The 17,986-nt window shown below is 41.9% G+C and overlaps 2 protein-coding genes and 1 non-coding gene across 3 annotated transcripts; 2 read left to right on the top strand and 1 right to left on the bottom strand.

The window, feature by feature from the left end:
* Window positions 1-548: 548 nt before the first annotated feature.
* Window positions 549-2,339, bottom strand: LOC109141845 (tripartite motif-containing protein 16). The gene has a single exon (XM_019273758.2). The coding sequence runs from the start codon at window positions 2,223-2,225 to the stop codon at window positions 549-551; it is 1,677 nt and encodes a 558-aa protein (XP_019129303.2). The 5' UTR covers window positions 2,226-2,339.
* Window positions 2,340-10,279: 7,940 nt separating this feature from the next.
* On the top strand, window positions 10,280-10,361 carry trnas-aga (transfer RNA serine (anticodon AGA)). The gene has a single exon. It is a non-coding gene; the product is annotated as a tRNA-Ser (tRNA).
* A 1,572-nt stretch (window positions 10,362-11,933) lies between these two features.
* Window positions 11,934-17,779, top strand: cfap418 (cilia and flagella associated protein 418). The gene is made up of 6 exons (XM_010752519.3): window positions 11,934-12,156; window positions 14,331-14,433; window positions 14,555-14,619; window positions 14,706-14,771; window positions 14,921-15,016; window positions 17,191-17,779. Exons 1-6 carry the CDS (start codon window positions 12,029-12,031, stop codon window positions 17,348-17,350), a joined length of 618 nt encoding a protein of 205 aa, XP_010750821.1. The 5' UTR covers window positions 11,934-12,028; the 3' UTR covers window positions 17,351-17,779.
* The last annotated feature ends 207 nt before the right edge of the window (window positions 17,780-17,986 follow it).

The following is a 17,986-nucleotide window of genomic DNA, read 5'->3' as shown; positions in this document are numbered from 1 at the left end:
ACGACTGCATCCATGTTTTCTACAGTCTGTGGTGATCCATCTGTCTGTTCTTCTTCTTCACTGTCAGTCACCTTCAGTTCAAACTCAACTTTATTTGTCACTTTAACCACGAGAAAGCAGCTCAGTGAAATAAACAGGGTGAATGCAGGGAGTTCATTTAGAGACATGTTCAATGAAAACATGAAGACTTGCAGTCTGTGTAATAAATCCTCTTTATTGACTGAGACACAAACTAAATGTTGTTTCTTCATTGAATCTCACATATGTACAAGAAAAGAATGAATCATCTCCTTATTGATTCTGATCATACAAACTAAAGTCATCATGAGCAGTGATAGCCTCCATGGCTAAACAGACACAGGAAGGAGCGCCACCTAAAGAAACTCAAACATTTACACAACCACCAATGAGAAGAGGGCAAAGTACCGCCCACAGTGTTTGATTGACAGGTGAAGAAATGCCACAACAATCAGCTGTCAGCAACAATGATGGAAACAAAACAAGCTGAAGACATGAAACACAGAATTTAACCCTTCAATGACTTCTGTCTATTTGACTTCACACAACTCAGCAGAGGATCCAGAATAAACATAAAGTCCAGCATAGAGAGGCTGAGTGAACGTGGTCTGGACTCTGTGGAGGAGAGTCATGGTTTCAGAGACGCTGTAGAAGGACAGAATACCTGCACTGTGATCCAGGTACACTCCAACTCTGGAGGACCGAGGACCTGAGACGGGAGTGTGGACACTGTTGTAATAAAAGTAATAATTGTTTGTGTCACAATCTAACCTCCAAGATTTGTCATTGAATCCAAATCTACATTCATCTGAGTCCCCTGCTCTGCTGATATTCTTGTATGCGACTGCAACATAAACTCCATAACCTCTCCTCTCCACCTCCCAGTAACAACGTCCAGTCAGTCTCTCTCTACTCAGGACCTGAGACCAGTCAGTGAATCTGTCTGGGTGACTAGAATAAGACTGATGTTGTTTCATTCTTGTCACTTTTCTGTTCCCCTCAGATAATAACAGCTGTGTGTTTGCTGTGTTTGGATCCAGTGTGAGTTCACGTGAATATTTTAAGAACTCAGCTCTGGTCTTGGGCTCTGGTTCTGGTCCTGACAGTGAAACATGGACTTCAGTGTCTGTCAGTGAGATGTTTGTCCGTTGGTCCCTCAGAACGTCCTGTAGTTTATCTCTGAGCTCTGACACAGCAGCTGTCACATCCTCAAAGTCCCTCAGAGGACGGATATTGATGCTGGATGAGTCTGTAGATTGGCTGAGTCGTGACAGTGAGGGGTAGTTGTGTAGAAACTGGTTGTGGTCCTCTGTGTGTGAGAGCTTCTCCAGCTCAGCGTCTTTCCTCTTCAGCTCAGTGATCTCCTGCTCCAGCTTCTCCTGAAGATCTTTGACTCGACTCACTTCAGTTTCCTGCTGGGATCTGACCTGCTGCTTCACATCAGACCTTCTTTTCTCCATGAGACGGATCAGCTCAGTGAAGATCTTCTCACTGTCCTCCACTGCTTTATCAGCAGAGCCATTGATAGCCTCCACCTCCTGTTGGAGCTCCTTCACATCTTTCTCTCTGTCCTGGATTCTCTGCTGGATGTTTAGTCGACTCACCTCGAGCTCTCTCTGCCTCTCAGTCCTTTCTGCTGCAGCTGAGACTGTGTCGTGGCCTTTATGTTCATCCACAGAGCAGAGATAACAGATACACTGCTGATCAGTACGGCAGAACATCTTCATCACCTCATCATGACGAGAGCAGATGTTCTCCTGGAGCTTCTTGGAGGGCTCCACCAGCTTGTGTTTCTTTAATGGAGCTACATCATGATGAGGCTGGAGGTGTTTCTCACAGTAAGAGGCCAGACAGACCAGACAGGACTTCAGAGCTTTCAGTTTTCTCCCAGTGCAGACATCACAGGCCACATCTTCAGGTCCAGCATAGCAGTGATCATCAGGAGCAGCTTGGAGTCCAGTCTTCTTCAGTTCCTCCACTAAAGCTGCTAACATGGTGTTTTTCTTCAGGACAGGCCTCGGTGTGAAGGTCTGCCTACACTGAGGGCAGCTGTGGATTCTCTTCTCATCCTCTCCATCCCAGAAGTTTTGAATACAGTTCATGCAGTAGCTGTGTCCACAGGGAATAGTCACCGGATCCTTCAGTAGATCCAGACAGATCGGACAAGAGAAGGTTTCCTGGTCCAGATTAACTCCTTTCTGCGCCATTTCTCCTGAACAGAAACTTTCTCTGAACAGAAACTTTCTCTGAACAGAAACTTTCTCTGCTCTGACAGACAACAGATCTCTGCTCCTTCTGATCTTGTGTAGCTCACTGTGACTGAGAGCTGGAGAACGAGGGAATGCTTTTCAGTCTTTGAGTCAGGGTGTGTTATCTGTCCTTTACAACATGTTGTAAAAATAGTTTGACTTTGAACTGTGACACAGACAACAGTTGGCAATAAATGTTATTCAAACTGGAGTTTTAAAGAAGAGTAAAAAACAATGCTTTACATGTTTGATATTCACCCTGTGGGCCCACCACCTACAGGGAGACGTATAGATGTTTGGTGCTTTACCAGGTAAGAGCAGAGACCTGGAAGTGCTTTTTCCTGACATCGCAGATTGCTCCTGAGGACGTGGAACATTACTGCGCTGGTGGGGGAGGAACCAGAGCTTGTGCAGGAAGTGGAACAATGTCGAATAGATATAGCTGGGCTCACCTGTACGCATAGTACTGGTTCTGGAACCTAAATCCTGGAGAGGGCTTGGACTCTCCTTTTCCAGAGTTTCCCAGGGTGAGAGTTGCAGGGCAGGCATGGGATTTTTGATGTTGAACCAATGCTACATCTTTAATACACCATTGATGCATGCTGACGTGGCACTCCTGACCTATGGTAAATGAGTAATAAAGTAATAAAATAATTAAGTATATAGCCATCCATCCATCCATTCTCTTCCGCTTATCCAGGGTCAGGTCATAGTGGCGAAGTGAATGGCACTCCAAACACCCTTCTTCCAGCTCCTCCTGGGAGATCCCAAGACTGTCTCAGGCCAGATGAGCTATATAATCCCTCCAGCAGGTTCTGGATCTTCCCTGGGGTCTCCTCCCAGTTATATGTGCTCGGAACACCTCCAAAGAGGATCCTCATCAAATGTTGAACCACCTCAGCTGGCTCCCTTCTACACAGAGTGCAGCGGCTGTACTCCCCAAATGTCCAAGCCACCCCTTTTTTTTGAGTCACTACAAAAAGTTCATGACCATAGGTGAAGGTTGGAACATAAATGGACTGGAAAATCTTCCCCACAATGGTCCAGTACAATGTACCCCAAACCACTTGTCCATCTCATGCTCTATTTTGCCATCACTTGTGAACAAGACCCCAAGATACTTGAACTCCTTTGCTTGGGGCAGCAACTCACTCCCAACCCGGAGGGAGCATTCCACCATTTTCCGATAGAGAACCACGGCCTCATACTTGGAGGTGCTGACTCTCATCCCGGCTGCAAATCGCCCCAGTGAGTGCTGAAGGTCACAACCCGTGCAAGCCAACAGAACCACATCATCTGCAAACAGCAGATATGCAATCCTGAGGTTCCCAAACTGGACACTCTCCTCACCCTGGCTGTGCCATGGGATCCGGTCTATGAATATCACAAACAGTATCGGAGACAAGGGGCAGCTCTGGCGGAGTCCAACACCCACTGAGAACGTATTTGACAAATCTCATCCACACCTGGCGCCTTGCAGCCAAAGGGCTTTCTTAATACCATGGCGACCTCTGCCAGAGATATGGCCGAGGCTTCCCCTGAGTCTTCAGGCTCTGCCTCCTCCACTGAGGATGTGTTTGTTGGGTTCAGGAGTTCCTCAAAGTGCTCCTCCCTCTGCTCAACAATATCAGCAGTCTGGGTCAACAGTTCTCCAACCTAGCTATACACAGCCTGGGCCAAGCCCTGCTTCCCCTTCCTGAGTCGTCAGATAGTTTGCCAGAACTTTCTTGAGATCTATTGAAAGTCCTTCTCCATGGCCTCCCTGAACTCCCCCCTACTGAAGCCACAGCCCTTCTAGCTGCCCGTTACCTGTCTGCTGCCTCAGGAGACCCCTGGGCCAACCAAGCCCGAAAGGCCTCCTTCTTCAGCTTGACGGCCTTCTTCACCACCGGTGTCCACCAGCGGGTTCTAAGATTGCCACCACGACTGGCACTGGTGACCTTCTCACCACAACTCCTAGCAGCTGCATCAACAATAGAAGTTTTCAGTGTGGCCCACTTGGATGCCATGTCCACAACCTCCCCTGGGATGCATGAAAAGTCCTTCCAGAGGTGTGTTTTGAAGAGCTTGCAGACAAGGGTCTCCACCAGACATTCCCAGTGCACCCTCAATGTTACTGTTTTGAGTTTGCTTCTGTGTTTCCAGTTTTATTTTGTAGTTCCACCCTGTCTGCCTTGTCTTATTCTACTTCCTGTTTTTTTCCCGCCTTCTTTGATTTGGCACCTCCCCCTGGTTAGTCTTGCCTGTCTATTTAGTTCCTGTGTTTTCTTTACGGTCTGTTGTTTGTTTGTCTGTGTTCCTGTTCCTGGTCTTTGTTATTTCCGGATTATTTGCCTTTTCAGAGTTCATGTACAGATTCACTTCATCCACACAATCAGTTTGTTTGAGCAGAATCTCACATATGTACAAACAACCACTAATAAAGGCAATATGTGTTGTAAAGAAGGTATCACACAGCAGAGGCTCATTGGACTGAAGGTCAATATTACAAAGTGTTCACATGTAGACTGTTGTCTGTAATTCAAATAAGACACACACCTAATAAATGAATCCTCTTTATTGACTATTTTGATTTGAGAATTTTCTTTTTGAACATGTAAAAGCCAACAAAAAACAGTGTTTCCTGTTTTATTTTGTAGTTCCACCCTGTCTGCCTTGTCTTATTCTACTTCCTGTTTTTTCCCCTGCCTTCTTTGATTTGGCACCTCCCTGATTAGTCTTGCCTGTCTATTTAGTTCCTGTGTTTCCTTGTCTGTCAGTTGTTTGCTTCTCTGTTCCTGTTCCTGGTCTTAGTTATTTCTGGATTATTTGCCTTTTCAGAGTTCATGTAGGTGGAGACACACACTGAATAAATAAATCCTCTTTAGTGACTAATTTGATTTGAGAGTTTTTTTATTTTGAACATGTAAAAGTCAATAAAAACACTAATTAAAAATAAGATAAAATAAAGAAAGGAAAAGAAATATACAGTGAGAAAAAAAAGAAAACAAAAACAGGTCAAACCACACGCAGCAACTCAATAACTTATTTATATCAAACCACTTTTTTTAATTTTCGCATTTCCGATGTGATTTCGTCCAAAAGCTGCTGTAAATCTTCCCCAGAACAAAATACATTAGCATCATCTGCAAATAAAGCAAATTTCAAAATTTCGCTTCAAAAGAGCACAAACAAAATGTTGTTTCTTCATTGAATCTCAAATATGTACAAGAAAAGAATCATCTCCTTATTATGATCATAGTCAGTCACAGTCATTAAAATCATCTTGAGCAGCTGTCAGCAACAATGATGGAAACAAAACAAGCTGAAGACATGAAACACAGAATTTAACCCTTAAATGACTTCTGTCTATTTGACTTTACACAACTCAACAGTGACTCCATAACCTGAAGGAATAAGTCCAGCATAGAGAGGCTGAGTGAACGTGGTCTGGACTCTGTGGAGGAGAGTCATGGTTTCAGAGACGCTGTAGAAGGACAGAATACCTGCACTGTGATCCAGGTACACTCCAACTCTGGAGGACCGAGGACCTGAGACAGGAGTTTGGACACTGTTGTAATAAAAGTAATAACTGTTTGTGTTACAATTTAACCTCCAAGATTTGTCATTGAATCCAAATCCACATTCATCTGAGCTCCCTGCTCTGCTGATATTCTTGTATGTGACTGCTATAACAACTCCATAACCTCTCCACTCCACCTCCCAGTAACAACGTCCAGTCAGACTCTCTCTACTCAGGACCTGAGCCCAGTCAGTGAATCTGTCTGGGTGACTAGAATAAGACTGTTCTTGTTCCATAAATGTCACTTTTCGGTTCCCCTCAGATAATAACAGATATCCGTTTGCTGTGTTGGATCCAGTGTGAGTTCACGTGAATTTCTAAGAACTCAGTCTGGTCTTGGGCTCTGGTTCTGGTCCTGACAGTGAAACATGGACTTCAGTGTCTGTCAGTGAGATGTTTGTCCGTTGGTCCCTCAGAACATCCTGTAGTTTATCTTGAGCTCTGACACAGCAGCTGTCACATCCTCAAAGTCCCTCAGAGGACGGATTTATGAGCTGGATGAGTCTGTAGTTGGCTGAGTCGTGACAGTGAGGGGTAGTTGTGTAGAAACTGGTTGTGGTCCTCTGTGTGTGAGGCTTCTCCAGCTCGCTCTTTCCTCTTCAGCTCATGATCTCCTGCTCCAGCTTCTCCTGAAGATCTTTGACTCGACTCACTTCAGTTTCCTGTGGGATCTGACCTGCTGCTTCACATCAGACCTTCTTTTCTCCATGAGACGGATCAGCGTCAGTGAAGTCTTCTCACTGTCCTCCACTGCTTTATCAGCAGAGCCATTGATAGCCTCCACCTCCTGTTGGAGCTCTTCACATCTTTTCTCTGTCCTGGATTCTCTGCTGGATGTTTAGTCGACTACCTCGAGCTCTCTCTGCCTCTCAGTCCTTTCTGCTGCAGCTGAGACTGTGTCGTGGCCTTTATGTTCATCCATTGAGCAGAGATAACAGATATACCGCTGATCAGTACGGTGGAACATCTTCATCACCTCATCATGACGGGCCGGTGTTCTCCTGAGCTTCTTGGAGGGCTCCACCAGCTTGTGTTTTACAATACAGGAATTTCATGATGAGGCTGGAGATGTTTCTCACAGAAGAGGCCAGACCGACCCAGACAGGACTTCGAGACTTTCAGTTTTCTCCCAGTGCAGACATCACAGGCCACATCTTCAGGTCCAGCATAGCAGTGATCAGCAGGAGCAGCTTGGAGTCCAGTCTTCTTCAGTTCCTCCACTAAAGATGCTAACATGGTGTTTTTCTTCAGGACAGGTCTCCGTTTGAAGGTCTGCCTACACTGAGGGCAGCTGTGGATTCTCTTCTCATCCTCTCCATCCCAGTGGCTTTTGATACAGTTCATGCAGTAGCTGTGTCCACAGGAGTAGTCACCGGATCCTTCAGTAGATCCAGACAGATCGGACAAGAGAAGGTTTCCCGGTCCAGTTTATTTCCTTTCAGCGCCATTTCTCCTCTCTGTGTTGACGACTGTCTGAGTTTCACTTCCTCAGAAATGAAACTAGTTTGAGCTCTGATCTCAACAACATGCGGCCTGTCAGCTGACACGTCAGCACATGTTGGTTCCACCCATCTTCAAACTGTAGATCTGAGGGGGAGGGAACAAGGAAACATGAGCAGAGAGGAGCTGGCTGTGTTTGAGAGCAGGAAGAAGAGGGAGGGCTTATCAAGAGCTGAGTCATTCCAGGAAGAGGAGCTTGTAAATGATCTGTAGAGTTCATACACTTTGATCGCTGTGAAGAAAATAGTTCATGTTAAAGTTTCACCTGGAAATGAGTCCAAAAGAAACCAGAAGACTTTTCTAAAACACGCTGATCTGAAGGTGAAATAAAGGTAAATCCTCCAGTCAGTGACAATCATCAGCCCAACAACCACTAATAAAGGCAATCATTTCATCTTCTTCATCTTCAGTGATGAAATCCTCGATTGACAAATGAACAAGGAAATGAATGATTTGTCGGTGTCTTGTCATACACGATAAACATTTTTCCTTTCATGAAATAAGTATTAATTACTGGTCTTCAGTTCTTGTAGATGTGTATAGTGTTATTGGGTATATAATGTAAAGTGTGTTTGTAAATAAATACTTTTGAAAATTATATCAGCATGTTGATTTTGTGTTATACTCTGCCATAAAATAATAAAATATAATAATAGTAACAACAACGTTGTTTTACAACAAGTAACAAAGTGTAACAATAATGTCACGTTTTGGACACAATAAATGCAGCATGTAAACATTTTAGGGAACTTATTAATTGTTACTTTTTGTCTTACTTAATTGTCCTTTTGCCAAGCCCTGTCCCCCTTAGTTACTGTTACTAGGTCCGTCAAGTGCGACGGAGTGCCATGACGGGAAGAGTCATCAGTGTCAGTGACAGTTTTTGGAGCAATACGTCCGCGATATCCTCCAGACCGAGGCAAAAGGGGGTTACAATATGCAGTGGAGGGATATATTCACAATATTAAAATACACAATGAAGGCGACATAACCACTATCGAGGCTAATGCTAACCGGTCTCAAGCGAAATCAGAGAAACCCCATGACCTCACATGCAACCAGGACAGCCTTGTGGACCAGTCATGCTCTTGCACTGCTGGGTAAGTTCTCTCATACGTTACGGTATATTATTGTCTATTACGAGTGTATTGTTAAAATAACCTACAGGAGCGTCAAGGCTAGCTAACCTTTCCCAAAACAAATAGCTGTCTAATGCTACTTCTGAAAACAAAATGAGTTGAAGCTGCTTGTTGGGGCGCTATGTTCGACATTGTTGAAAACTCACAAATAAATAAGGTTAGTGAGCTCCGAGCATCGAGACCCAACACAACAACAGCTAATACAGCCAGCGTAACACGGTAACTAATGTTGGCTAAAGTTAACGGGCTCGTTTAGAGGGTAACGTTCTTCAGTGATGTTCTTGTCATGGTATAACTTTGGTCCACTTTGTGTTCTTGCCTCTAGCTACAACACAGTACGTACTTACCGTTCGTCCTTACCTTTGAGCAGACACACGTATGCTTCGTTATCTTCGACACATTTAGCTGGGGTGGGGCCGTCCACACGGTTTGATCCGCTCCAGTTGTTTTTAGCTTTGGGAATGTAAAGAACACAACTCCTCCGGTCAGGCTCTTCGGGTATCTACTGTCCGGTTTACATTCACCATCTTGCTAGGAGTCTGAAGCTTGACGGACCTTGCTTACATAGTAACGGTTGCTGGGACGTGTGATTGGACAATGGCTGTTTTGGGGCGGGGCTCTGCGAAAGGTCAAAATGAGTTTTACATTCTCTTGGCCGCTACCAGCTGTCACGTGACAGGCTTAACAGTTAGTTCGTTCGTGTTTATTTGTCACGTGACTGGCAGCTCAGGCTGTTAGTTTGTTCGTTAGTTAGTTAGTTTGTTCGTTTGTTTGTTTGTTTGTTCGTTTGTTCATTTGTTCGTTAGTTTGTTTGTTCGTTTGTTTGTTCGTTAGTTAGTTTGTTTGTTTGTTCGTTAGTTAGTTAGTTTGTTTGTTTGTTCGTTAGTTAGTTAGTTTGTTTGTTTGTTTGTTCGTTAGTTAGTTAGTTTGTTTGTTTGTTCGTTTGTTCATTTGTTCGTTAGTTTGTTTGTTCGTTTGTTTGTTCGTTAGTTTGTTTGTTCGTTAGTTTGTTAGTTCGTTTGTTCGTTTGTTCGTTAGTTAGTTTGTTCGTTTGTTCGTTCGTTAGTTTGTTCGTTAGTTAGTTTGTTCGTTTGTTCGTTCGTTAGTTTGTTCGTTTGTTCGTTTGTTCTCGTTCATTTCTCACGTCACAGCTGCCTGGTCACTGTCGTGCTATTAAACAACAATGTCAGGGAGGACACAGGCACTTTATTGTGGTTTGTATTTGCTTTCCTAAGTTTTCATATGGTTTGAATTGCTTGTGGCCAGGGCCGGTTTTTGTTATGGGCAATGTGGGCGAGGGATAGACTGACCCGCACAACAACAAACTGCTTCCAATAAATTGTATTTAATTCCTAAAATTAACACAGACCCGTATACCTACATGTAATTAATTCGGTTAATGTGAAAAATGAAAAAATCACGGACGGACGAACCGACGGTGTTGGCATTATCTCTGGACTTGCCATCATCAGCATCAATTATACAGTTGCACAACATGTGTAACATGTAATTGATGATTTTGATGATGGCTGGAAAAGTCAAGTTTAAGAGCATTTTGTTTATTATGCTTTGTCAGCTGAATGTGTTAAGTGAAAAAGAACCGCGGGCTTACAGCGCCACCCGCTGTAAAAATGAACGAAAGATTCGTTTAATTTACCGTCCGAGAGTAAAAAGACTCGGTGGGCAGAGGAAATATGACGGGAGTTTCAACATTGTTGTAATAAAATTAATAACTATTTATACAACAATATGACGTCACCGGATCCTGACACTCCTTAAATAGCCTTGGTTTCCGCTTCTGTTGTCATCAAGTTGTCGTGGCCGAGTGGTTAAGGCGATGGACTAGAAATCCATTGGGGTCTCCCCGCGCAGGTTCGAATCCTGCCGACAACGAATTTATTCATTTATTTTTCCATAAAAAAAATCTTTATTGTACCTAATTATACTATCAGTGGTTTACCTCCGGCTCTGTTTAACTATCGTGTACGCGTGTGCGTCGTATTATGTTAACATTTAGAGTAACTGTGACGAGGAGCTACAGAATAAGTGAATGAAAGTATTTCCTTTTTAGATTTTCAAAATAATATTTTGTTTAGCGTGAATAGGCACCACCATAATGTGAAATGTGGTGGAGGGAGACTTTGATCACTGGGAAGAAATACTCTATTACAAGTCATTTCAAATAATGTACAAAAGTATCAACACATACTCAAAGTAGTCATTTTGCAGAATGGCTAATTTTAAAATAATTTAAGTATTGTATTATTGGATTACTATTTTTGATGCATTCAAATTTTAATTCATTATTTTATATACGTTTTACATAAATTACACCATATACTACTTTGTAGTTTGTAACTAGTGGTGTAAAGTTATCTAAATTGAGGTTAGAGGCAGAGGTATGAAGTACTTAAGTATCGTACTTAAGTAAAGTACTCGATGTGCTTACGTCCAACTTCCCGCGGGGAAATTGTGTTTGTTACAGCAGCTAACAAAACAGTAAGTGAGATAGTAAGTGATAGCAAGAAAACAAAACTTTAACACTATACAGTCGTCCCTCGCTATAATGCGGTTCACTTTTCACGGACTCGCTGTTTCGCGGATTTTTTTAGTGTAATTTTGCATGCTTTTTTTTTTTACAGCGTATTGTACAGTATGAACGTGCATTGTGTTCTGTGTCCTAAATTGGCTAAGGGAGAACCGCACATTGTGTTCTGCGTCCTGACTAACTAAGGGAGTACTGTACAAAATGCGTGTAAAAGGTGTATAAAAGTGTGTGGTTAGGGGTTTTACAGCCTTAAAACATGTATAATAATTGTAAAACTTCGCGGATTTCGTTTATTGCGGGTTATTTTTAGAACGTATCCCCCGCGATAAACGAGGGACCACTGTATACACCTATACAATATCCTCTTTTAACACTATATACACACATGTATAAATATTTGATTTGATTTGATTTATTTAGCACATAATTAATTACATTATCCATAAAAGATAAAACAAACAAGAAAAAGAAAAAAAAAACTCAAAAACAAACGAACAGCAAAAGGATATTATGCACAGCCTCAAGGGGCTTGTCAAGAGAACCTCCTGAAACAATTACAGGGTATGAATAAGAATGCAAGCTACTGTATTATACAGGGCATACACAACTATGGACAGCTTAAAAAAAATAAAAAATAAAACACAGCTGAACACATAGATCCAGGATATACACACATCAAGGTGTTATAAAAATTAAAACGGAACATTCAGTTCTTGATTACGTAACATACGTTTAACAGATTTTTTAAAAGCTGGTTGAGAGATATTAGTTAAGTAGAACCAGTAACAGTAAAATAAACAATGAAGAGTTCAAATGAACCGACTCCCTAAAAAAGATCCGAACCTCCCATCGCTAAATGTTGTAAGACAAACCGGGGAGGACGCTCAACAGGTTTTCGACTTTTATTTTGAAGGTGCCGTCGCTCCGTTTCCGCTCCCGTTACTTAGCAACGACGAACGCTCGTTAGCCGCTAGCCGCTCGGTTAGCACCGGAGCTGACCCGGGTTGAAGTCATGGAGGACCTGGACCAGCTGCTCGACGAGCTGGAGCAAAAGTTCTGTAGCAACGTTTCTGTCGTGTCGTCAGCGCGCGTGGGCTCGAGCGGGGCTGGGAGATGCGGGAGAGACCCGCAAACACGCAGGTAAACAAAGCTAACCGTGCTAACGAGGCAGCTCGAGCTCACCTGAGCAGATAATTAGTTAATAAACATTAAAACATCAGTTTAACAGTTTAACAGTCACTTCATACACGCCTCTAATGTTTTATATTCACATGTGTTTTCTCTGTTAAATAGAAATAAGATCAGGATGAGTTCAGCTCGAATGAAACACGTAAATGTTTCTTCATTATTATTTAGAGTCTTTACATTTAATCCCAACATTCTAAATGTGACTGTGAATGCACATTAATCCATTCAGCATTGATCCATTATCACTCAGCGTCTCACACATTTGTTTTCCATGTATTTATATCATGCAGATACTTCACACCAGGGATCATAGACATAAAAATACTAATCTTCACAATTAAAGTACATTTTTCCCAACAAACCACATTTTCATCCCCCTCATATAAAGACCTTTCACTCCTGATGAAGGAATGAAACCTTAAACATTTAAGATGTGTAGCCCGAACCAAGGAAACCATAAGATCCATTGTTTAATTTTGTTCTAAATGATGTTACAAAATCAACCCAGTTATTCCATAAAGTCTTAAATTTATCTGATTCTAGTCTAACTGAGAAAGTCAACTTTTCCATTATTAAAATATTATGCATCACTTCAACCCAATCCTCCGTTTCCAGCCACTAACATTGTCCTGAACAAGTAGTTTCCCTCTTATTCCAAACAGCAATAAACATGAAATATAAGTAAAAGATACAAAATCTAACATAAAAATATATACAAGCTAAAAGACAAATCTAGAATGAACAACATGAACAGAAACAACAGTCTCAGTATGGTGGTATAGACTGAATTTATAAACAGCGAGCTCTATCAGAATTGAAATATGTACACAGAGTAAACAGCTGACTGTACACAGTGCAACTTCGGTATTTTTATTTTTTGAGTCTGTAAAAGTGGTGGTGGTTTCACGTGACCGATATGAACTCGTCAGGTTTGATTATTTTTGTCTGTTGATTCAGTATTTTTTTCATCATTTATTAATTAAAGATGCTGATGTTTAACATCCGTCCTCTGAATATTCTGTCACAACCAGACTGTTGTTCTTCTCACGCTCTTACTGAAGCTTCCCACACGTTTGTTTTATTATTCCATGTTATATTTTAATTAAGAGACTCAGAGAGCATTAAAATGATTTCATGTCATAAGTGAGTTTGTGCATAGTGGCTGCTAAAAAACAATTATACACTGAGTGTGTGAAATTAGAATTGTTATTGTAGCCATGATGAGATTAATTAAGAAACGAGTTTGTTTGTAACACACCTGAACCTGGACGTAGTCTCTGTGACGTCCCCGCAGACTGTCTAAAACCTCGACGTAGTCTCAGTGACGCCCCTGCAGACTGTCTAAAACCTAGACGTAGTCTCCGTGACGTCCCCGCAGACTGTCTAAAACCTGGACGTAGTCTCTGTGACGTCCCCGCAGACTGTCTAAAAATGTGAATGTAAATGCACATTAGGCTCTACATGATGGCCTGTCATTCTTTTACTAAACCAAACTTGTAAATATTGAATCTGAAAAAATAAATAATGTCCAGTATGTGTGAAGCTTGTCCAAACTTCACGGCCTGCGGTCGGATTTCATGCTGCCCTCAGCTTCATTTTTATAATAAATAAATTTATGGCCTGGTAGGATTGTCACATATTTTTTTTGGTTGACATAATGAAGCTTTTGAACCTTTAAGGACAAACTGCTGCTGTTATATATCTGCAGATGTGACACCAGAAACGTTTTAAACTTAAATGTTAACAGACTTTGTATTACTCATCATGAGTCATGTTTAAAATGAACATTTATCAGCTTCATCCAGTTTAACGTGTTCATACAGTTTATTCTGTGATCTGACTCCAGATGTGACAGAAAGAAGAACTGTTAGATTTGTTCCCATCTGATTGGTTTAGATTTGGTTACACTGTCATTAAAAAATATATAATTGTGACAATGAAAACAAAATTGTTAAAACATTTGTTTGTAACTTTTATTGGTGATTTCTTCATTGTTTAAATGTTAGTGTTGGCCCCTAGGCATCTTCACATTGTCAAATCTGTCAAACCCTCTTTAAAAGAAGTCTGTAAAGGTTTAAATGAACGACTTAATTAGTTGATGTTTGTCGCTTCCTTTTTGATTTTAGTGCCACGAAACATAAAGCGCCGGTCAGCAGCGTCACTGAGGATGTCGACGCCTTTCTGGAGGAATTACTGGAGGAAGACTGCAGCAAATCCCCTCAGCTGAAGGTGAACGTCTGCACTGCTGACAGCTTTTCTTTTACACATATATAAAATATCAGACAAAGCTGTAGCTCAGGCTTTACTCACAGCAGATTGTCTGCATGTGTCTGTAATCGTCTCATTTCAGACGGAACAGTGTCCTAAAGGAACACGAGCGGAGAAGAAGCCGTCGTCTCAGTCAGGAGGGAGAAAGTAAAAACTTCTAAGCCACTGGGTTTTATATTTCTAATGTTTCTGTTCTCGTCCTGTCTCTAACGCCCGCTGTGATCTGCATCCAGGTGCTGTCCTGTTTTCGTCGGCGGGAGCTCCGTCACAAACGGTGTTGGAACAGTCACATCCAAGAGGTGTGAGAAAATAATTTCATACTGCGAGCGCCTGGCACGTCCGCCTGTTTGTTTCTGTCTGATGACTCACCCCCCAACATGCTCTTATTTGTTTAAATCAGTCGCACTTCTAACGTATCGATGGTTGAACATTATCGTTGTTTCAACAGGTCATGTGACCAGTTGAGATGTACGTCCTGTGACTTCCGGGTGCTGATGTTCGACGACTGTGAGTGGGACTTGTCCTGCGATTACCTGTTCTTCAGGTGAGTCTGCAGAAAGCACAAACACATGATAAGACTCCATGCGGAGGAGGATTTTAGAGGTGTTCATCTTCATGAGTCAAGTGGCTGCTAGATGTTCACGGTCAACGTTTAAAAGTCTTTATTGAACACCGTGCTGTGTGACACACGTCTGTCACATCATCGGGTCAACCTTTGTTTTATTCAGTCCTGGTTGATGTTTTCCAGTTTGGTCAGAAGGTGGCAGTGTCGCTTCTTACACCCAGTGAAAACGCTGCATCTAAAACAAACAGCGAGCAGGCGTAGAAACATATTGACCGCACGCTCTGTGGATCGTTTATGTGGAGAAAATGTCCAATTAGATGTTACTAATAGGGTTGATTAAAACAAACAAACCCATAGAAGTTGTGATATTTCTATATTTTCTTCACCCTTAGAACAATTCTGCATCTGCAGAGCAGCAAACAAACAGACATTTTATTATATTAGACACCTGAAAGTCCTAACAAACAGTTTAAATATGAACTATACCAGCTAAACTATTATTTCAGAGAGTGCAGGTGGTTTGTTATGTTGGCTCCACCTCAGAAGAAATCTCCTTTTATACTGAGGAAAACTTTTTTCGATCTATGGGCGTTTATTTATGACAGATATAGATAATGATATCCTCTGAAAGTGTCCAGAAATATGTGATTTAAGTCAGTGTGTGGAGATTTAACCGAGTTATGACTCGGCTGTGTTGATGCAGGCTCCTGGTCTGTCTTAAAAATAAAGATCGACTTGATTCAAATAAAGTTTGAGTAAATAAAAACAGAATGGAATAAACTTTGTTGTTTTCTTTGACACGGCCATGTTTACCTCAGTGTTACGTCATGTTTTCCTTTCACAGCAGTCAGTGAGTGTTTGATTGAGTCCGCCGGCTCCGTTGTTGTATTTTTTTGCGCTTCATAGTGATTTTCACAGATTCCACAGATCAGGATGGGAGGCAGGTCTGGACTGAAGCCGTCACAACACGAGTGGAGTGTAGATTAAGAAAGGACGTCCTGGATGGCAGCGTTAGATCACGGACGTTCAGCGTTGGTTTTGTGCCTTGTAGATTTGTTTGGATTCTCTGAATCTTTGAATAATATTCTTGATTGTAGATGCTGAACTTGGTGAATGTCCTTCGCTATTTTAGGTCTGTCGTGTTGTTGCTGACTGCAGCCCTCTCTTCATTTCTTTGTGCAATGACAGTAAAGTTAAAGCGTCTAAAAGAGCTGGAATCATGTTTTCCCGGTGTGATTGTTTGAAAAAGCAGTTCACCGGATCACATAGAGAGACAGTAAAGAGGTGAACAGAAGGCACACCAGCATAAAACCACTGAGCGCTGACGCTTCAGCACTAAAGCAGCAATTTCTCTTCAAGGTGTGCAATTTACTTTTGCACTCAGGAACACTCAGGACGGCGAGTTTGTCCTTCAGACGTCAGCTAAGAACAGAACAGACTCTTTAAAACTAAACTTCAGCTTTAATGTCGACATAAAATATTTGAATGTCTTCTCTTCTTCAATGACTCATCCTCCACTGAAGCATGTTTACACGATGCTGAGCTGTGATTCAGTTTCACGTGACCGATATGAACTCGTCAGGTTTGATTCAGTATTTTTTCATCATTTGTTAATTAAAGATGCTGATGTTTAACATCCGTCCTCTGAATATTCTGTCACAACCAGACTGTTGTTCTTCTCACGCTCTTACTGAAGCTTCCCACACGTTTGTTTTATTATTCCATGTTATATTTTAATTAAGAGACTCAGAGAGCATTAAAATGATTTCATGTCATAAGTGAGTTTGTGCATAGTGGCTGCTAAAAAACAATTATACACTGAGTGTGTGAAATTAGAATTGTTATTGTAGCCATGATGAGATTAATTAAGAAACGAGTTTGTTTGTAACACACCTGAACCTGGACGTAGTCTCTGTGACGTCCCCGCAGACTGTCTAAAACCTGGACGTAGTCTCCATGACGTCCCCGCAGACTGTCTAAAACCTGAAAAGTTATTAGGATTTAACTCTTTGGGTTTTGGGCAGAGACCTTTAAAGACGTCACCATTTTTCTGACAAAACATTCACAGTTTAATTGAGTATTCAATCTGTGGATTAATCAATGAGCTGATTGCACTACAGTAAACTTTCACCACTTTCTGTGTGTCTGTGCAGGAACAACATGCCGGACCGTCAGAAGCTCAGAGCCAAGCTGAAGAAGAGGAGAGGTTTACGGGCGTACGCCTGCCAGTGCAGCTGGTTCTCCACGTTAGAGCCGACAGACCTCAGGGACCGACCTCAGCTCAGATGGGTCTGTGGCAAACACCAGGACTGAAACAGAGACATCACGGACAGAGAAACTTCAGCTACGTCTCTCTGATTTCTGATACTTGACTTTAACACCCTCGCAGGAGACAACAGAAAGACAAGACATCCAACCTCAGACAGAAAAATCTGCAGTGAACTGGTTCTTTGAGTAGAAAACTCAGTGCTTACACTTCAGATTGATCTTTTTAGCCTCACAAAGACCGTGAAATGTAACTCCTCTACCAAACATCAGGATATCTGTGTCACTGAGGAATCATAAAAATAGCTCAGAGAAAGGCGGAATGATATTTCTATGATGTGGACTCAAACTCGCTGTTTGATGAATCTTAATCCTGCTGTAAACCACGACGATTCACTCTTTAAACTCTGTTTTTGGTCTCCACCAACTCCTGAGAAAATATCTGGTTCTTAAGCTGATAAAAAAAGAAACACCTTGCTTCATATTTTAACATATTTTGACGTGTAAATATTTCTGTTTGTCTGCAAACACAAACGAAGCGTTAGGAGGAACAGCAGCTGTGTAATTATTCACAAAGTGACGAGGTTTTCTGGGTCGACACGTTCAACACTGTTCATTCCTGAATCCGTGTCCATCCATGTCTTATCCGTGGTCGGGTCGTGGTGGCAGCAGGTTTAGCAGGAA

This window comes from Larimichthys crocea, chromosome X (assembly GCF_000972845.2).
Source record: "Larimichthys crocea isolate SSNF chromosome X, L_crocea_2.0, whole genome shotgun sequence".
Classification (NCBI taxonomy): Eukaryota; Metazoa; Chordata; class Actinopteri; family Sciaenidae; genus Larimichthys; species Larimichthys crocea.
This window is presented reverse-complemented; position numbering and strand designations above follow the sequence as displayed.

What these genes read in the sequence shown, in the direction of transcription:
- LOC109141845 (XM_019273758.2), bottom strand. Translation starts at nt 2,225, where the DNA reads ATGGCGCAGAAAGGAGTTAATCTGGACCAGGAAACCTTCTCTTGTCCG.
- cfap418 (XM_010752519.3), top strand. Translation starts at nt 12,029, where the DNA reads ATGGAGGACCTGGACCAGCTGCTCGACGAGCTGGAGCAAAAGTTCTGT. An exon ending in TCTCAGTCAGGAGGGAGAAA is followed by an intron (nt 14,620 to 14,705) that starts GTAAAAACTTCT and finishes ATCTGCATCCAG; the next exon opens with GTGCTGTCCTGTTTTCGTCG. An exon ending in GGAACAGTCACATCCAAGAG is followed by an intron (nt 14,772 to 14,920) that starts GTGTGAGAAAAT and finishes TTGTTTCAACAG; the next exon opens with GTCATGTGACCAGTTGAGAT.